The sequence below is a fragment of the Perkinsus marinus genome (assembly GCF_000006405.1).
Source record: "Perkinsus marinus ATCC 50983 genomic scaffold scf_1104296929338, whole genome shotgun sequence".
In the NCBI taxonomy this organism is placed as follows: domain Eukaryota; phylum Perkinsozoa; order Perkinsida; family Perkinsidae; genus Perkinsus; species Perkinsus marinus.
The window spans coordinates 1-1804 of NW_003216488.1; the positions used below are offsets into that span (position 1 = coordinate 1).

The 1804-nt window shown below is 46.2% G+C and overlaps 1 protein-coding gene across 1 annotated transcript; it reads left to right on the forward strand.

The window, feature by feature from the left end:
- Positions 1 to 266: 266 nt before the first annotated feature.
- On the forward strand, positions 267 to 593 carry Pmar_PMAR013875 (hypothetical protein; the record flags this gene model as incomplete). Its single annotated transcript, XM_002787503.1, has 1 exon — positions 267 to 593. One exon carries the CDS (start codon positions 267 to 269, stop codon positions 591 to 593), a length of 327 nt encoding a protein of 108 aa, XP_002787549.1.
- Between the last annotated feature and the right edge of the window lie 1211 nt (positions 594 to 1804).

Below are 1804 nucleotides of genomic sequence, written 5' to 3' on the forward strand. Positions count from 1 at the left end.
ACCTGAAGGCTGTGGATTTTGCCAGAGATTATCAACTTGTCCGCAATGAGTATTCCAGGCTGAAAGCTGCTGGTGCTGTGATCCCCGATATACACAATATTAAGCCTGCCGGCCTCTCTGCTTTATGGGCATTCTACGATAATGTGTGTCGAGTGGTGTCACCAACATCTGCCGATGCAGAGCGAGTTTTTAGTGCCCTTTCTCGGCATCGATCTCGCTTTCGGCGCCGACTTCATATCCATCTACCAGCATTAGTCAGAATAAGTATGTCAAAGACTATCGGTGCTAGCAGTCAACCGAGTGACGAAGCCTTCATACGGGAGGTGCTCCGAACTTGGAATGGGTCAAAACAGCGTCGTCGTCGCGCCAAGCGACCGGAACCAGTGTCCAAGAAACCTCGTAAAGAGATCCGATCGGGGCCCCTGATCGGTAGTGATACAGGGTCAGACATCTCTGATGATGATATGGTCATCCAGCAAGCTGATGATCGTGATAGACCCGTTCTACGCGCACAAAGACGTGCGAAATATGTGGCGTTGCGTAACATGCAAGAATATTTCGCCGCAGATGCGGATTCATCAGAGTCCGAATGAGTTTCAGCTTTCTGTCCCAGGTTTGTATAATATTGTGCCGTCAATTCGATTGTGGTATATTACTCGATTGTGATATTCCGCCATTGGGAGACCCCCAGATAATATCCCGATAAACCTCATTCTCTCAGAGAATGAGGTTTATAGAGGTTATAGAGGCAGAGAATTTCTCTGCCTCTATAACTCACCATCCTTTACGATATCTCTCCGCGAAACTACAGAAAATAGCGATTTTTTTTTCAGCCTATCACACATGAATTTATTTTTTTCGTAACACCGAAACAAAAGAAATTTTTTTCGCCTTATAGGAAATCCTGTTGTCCCAAGTTGCAAGTTGAACTTGCAACTTGCATTCGCAGGGAGGAGAACTCTAAGGCGAGCTCGCCTTGAAAGATAACCCAGAAAGAATAAGGTGCATTTGGGCATTCAGCTGCGCGGGATGACAGTCTTCGCGTCTCAGTCTGCGACAGAGCAACCGGGCCGGACGGCGTCGTCTGATGAAGATGAGGGTAGTGTCTTCCAAATCGATAGAGCAATTTTTCGTCGATAGACTCCTGGTTCGAACCCCGGTGGGGTTGTTTCCACTGCATCATTATTGATGCATCAGGTTGCATGCATGCCCCGGTTTTTCACTATAATATCTCGACGACGTTGCCTCTCTCCTGGTTCTTTTGATGATGAGTTGTAAGTCCATATTATACCGATAAGCAATATAGGATACTACTCTCGGTGATCTACTCACTGATGACACGAAAATTTCCGCTGGAACTCTAGGACACTTCACACTTCATCTTTCCCTTGAAAAGGATACAACTTGTATTTCCTCCTCCCCACACTGCGTGTACAATACTCGCTTCTGACGGGTTCTGCCACTACGAAATTCGATACCGTAGACTACTGAATACAGTTGATACAGATTCCTTAGACATGTGATGACATACCATCACACTGTGTGGTTTTCTCGTTAGATTATCTTGTTCGAGGTTCATGAGCGTGGATTACACTGATGTGTTACTCGATATACGCAACGCAAACGCTTGGGCTAAGAAACTTGTAACAAACTCTTGATACAGGTAGGGTCTCGTGAAGATAATAGTTTCTGGGGTCTCTTTGACCGACCAACGTCCCACCGCAATAAGAAATCTCCTCTAGGCGAGACATTCCCACCAATATCTATTTTGTATCGCATTTGCTCTCCGCGCGGTGGGTGACCA